The sequence below is a fragment of the Aplysia californica genome, unplaced genomic scaffold (genome assembly GCF_000002075.1).
Source record: "Aplysia californica isolate F4 #8 unplaced genomic scaffold, AplCal3.0 scaffold00947, whole genome shotgun sequence".
NCBI classification, from domain to species: Eukaryota; Metazoa; Mollusca; class Gastropoda; order Aplysiida; family Aplysiidae; genus Aplysia; species Aplysia californica.
Genome location: NW_004798217.1, coordinates 35965 through 37803, shown reverse-complemented (window position 1 = coordinate 37803; position 1839 = coordinate 35965). Strand labels below are relative to the sequence as shown.

The window sequence follows — 1839 nt, the reverse complement described above, 5'->3', positions numbered from 1 at the left end:
TGTGTGTGTGTGTGACACATTGTGTATGGGGTGGGGAGAGGGTAATGATGGTATTGTTTATCTCTCTCTCTCCTTCTCTCTGACACATATACATACACACACACAGACACACAGAAGATTAACATCGACACCACCTACCTTCGTCCATACCCAGGCTGCATGCACTCATTGGCTAAGCTGGGCAGAGATGACTGACAGGCCCGATCCATGTGTGGCCCGCCATCCTGCATGGCTCCGCCCCCAGACGGGTAGCCCCGCCCCTGAGCCACTTGCTCAAGGTCGCTAGAATTTCTCTGATCACTGGATTCCAAGGGAGGGATTCGGTACCCGTGCAACGCCGGGGGAGGGTTGGGGTACGGGTAGGGAGGGGGTGGGCTGTACGGGCAAGCCCCGCCCCCTTGCTGCTGGGAGAAACTGCCCGCCATGCTGGCCTGAGGGGGGTAAGCCCCGCCCACTCCGGCGATCGGGGAGTAGAGCCCGCCCCCGGCCGCCCTCTGGTCGTTGATGTCGGGCAGGCACACCCTCTGGCCGCCCGCCCCGGCTAACGTCACAAAGTTCTCTGGGTGGGCCGCGGGGTGGTGGTGAAGGTGAGGGTTGTACGACGACGACGACGACAAAGGTGGTGGTGGTGGTGGTGCCGAGGAGGAGGTGGACATTGCTGAAGCTGTCGCGGACTGCTGCTGCTGCTGCTGCTGCTGCTGTTGGTGCTGGTGGATGCTGCTGCCGCAGTTGTGGCAGGACAGCGGCGACTGACAGCGGTGTAGCAGCGCATCCGTCGTCGTCTGCTGGGAGCGCACCGAGCCCACAGGTTTCGGAGAGTAGGAGCGAGCGTCCGAGTTGTAATTGCTGCTCCCACTTCCTCCTCCTCCTCCCCCTCCTCCGCTACCGCTACCACCCGCACAACTCCCACCGCTACCATCCTGGTAGGTGTCGCCATGGTAACGCGAGTGCGCCGGGCCGGGGTGGGTGGGGTACTCGATGTCCGAGTACGGGATGTTGGCTCGGAGATTGGGGACCATACGGTCGTGCGGGATCGGGCAAGAGCAGGCGGAGATCTTGGAGACGGGCGAAATGGGGCTGCGGTTGTTGATGAAGCGGGTCTCCGCCATGTTGTTGCTGTTGTTGTGGCGGTGCATGGAGTCGCCCGAGTCGCCCATCTCGCTTGGGGGCGGGTGCTCCGGGGGCGGGGGCAGTAACTCCGCCCAGTTCACCATGGGTTGCTTCCCTTGACCGCAGTTGCTGCAAGTTCCTATGGAGATTTTGGCATACTTGTTCCTCTTCACTGGCAGGCCGCTCTCATCTGAGCAGAGGGAGGGGAAAATTGTCCTCATTTATTGCCTTCATTTCTAGGAAAGTCAACTATAATATAACTATGCAATATCATATAATGATATATATCATTTATATAAATAAATAAAAATATGGCAAAAATAAACCTGCTTCGAACCTTATCACATTCAAAACCAAAGTAAATAATAACAAAAATAAACACAGTAAGCAGAATGGTAATACAATATAATAATAATTGTAATAATAATAAAATAATGATAAAGATAAAGATATAAAATAGACTATAACAAAAATAAAAACAATAATGGTAATAAAATATAATAATTTTCAAAAACAACGATAAAGATAGAAATATTATAATAACCTAGGAAACACCTACAACACTATGTTTTTTCCCAAGTCAAAAACAAAAATACAAAAAAAACTAAGCAAAAACTACGTCACTGGCCGCCTCACTGACCTGTGGTGAGACTTCCGCTGTCAGAGCCTGGGCTGACCATCTCACAGTGGTCATGTGGGCAGCCGGCAGCTGGAACATACAGAGAGGGA

General features: G+C 52.9%; 1 protein-coding gene across 1 annotated transcript; it reads right to left on the bottom strand.

Annotated features, from left to right (window-relative positions):
- Positions 1-134: 134 nt before the first annotated feature.
- LOC106013502 (trithorax group protein osa) lies at positions 135-1823 on the bottom strand. Its single transcript, XM_013089414.2, has 2 exons — positions 1751-1823; positions 135-1300 (listed from the first exon to the last, which is right to left on the bottom strand). Exons 1-2 carry the CDS (start codon positions 1788-1790, stop codon positions 135-137), a joined length of 1206 nt encoding a protein of 401 aa, XP_012944868.1. The 5' UTR covers positions 1791-1823.
- Between the last annotated feature and the right edge of the window lie 16 nt (positions 1824-1839).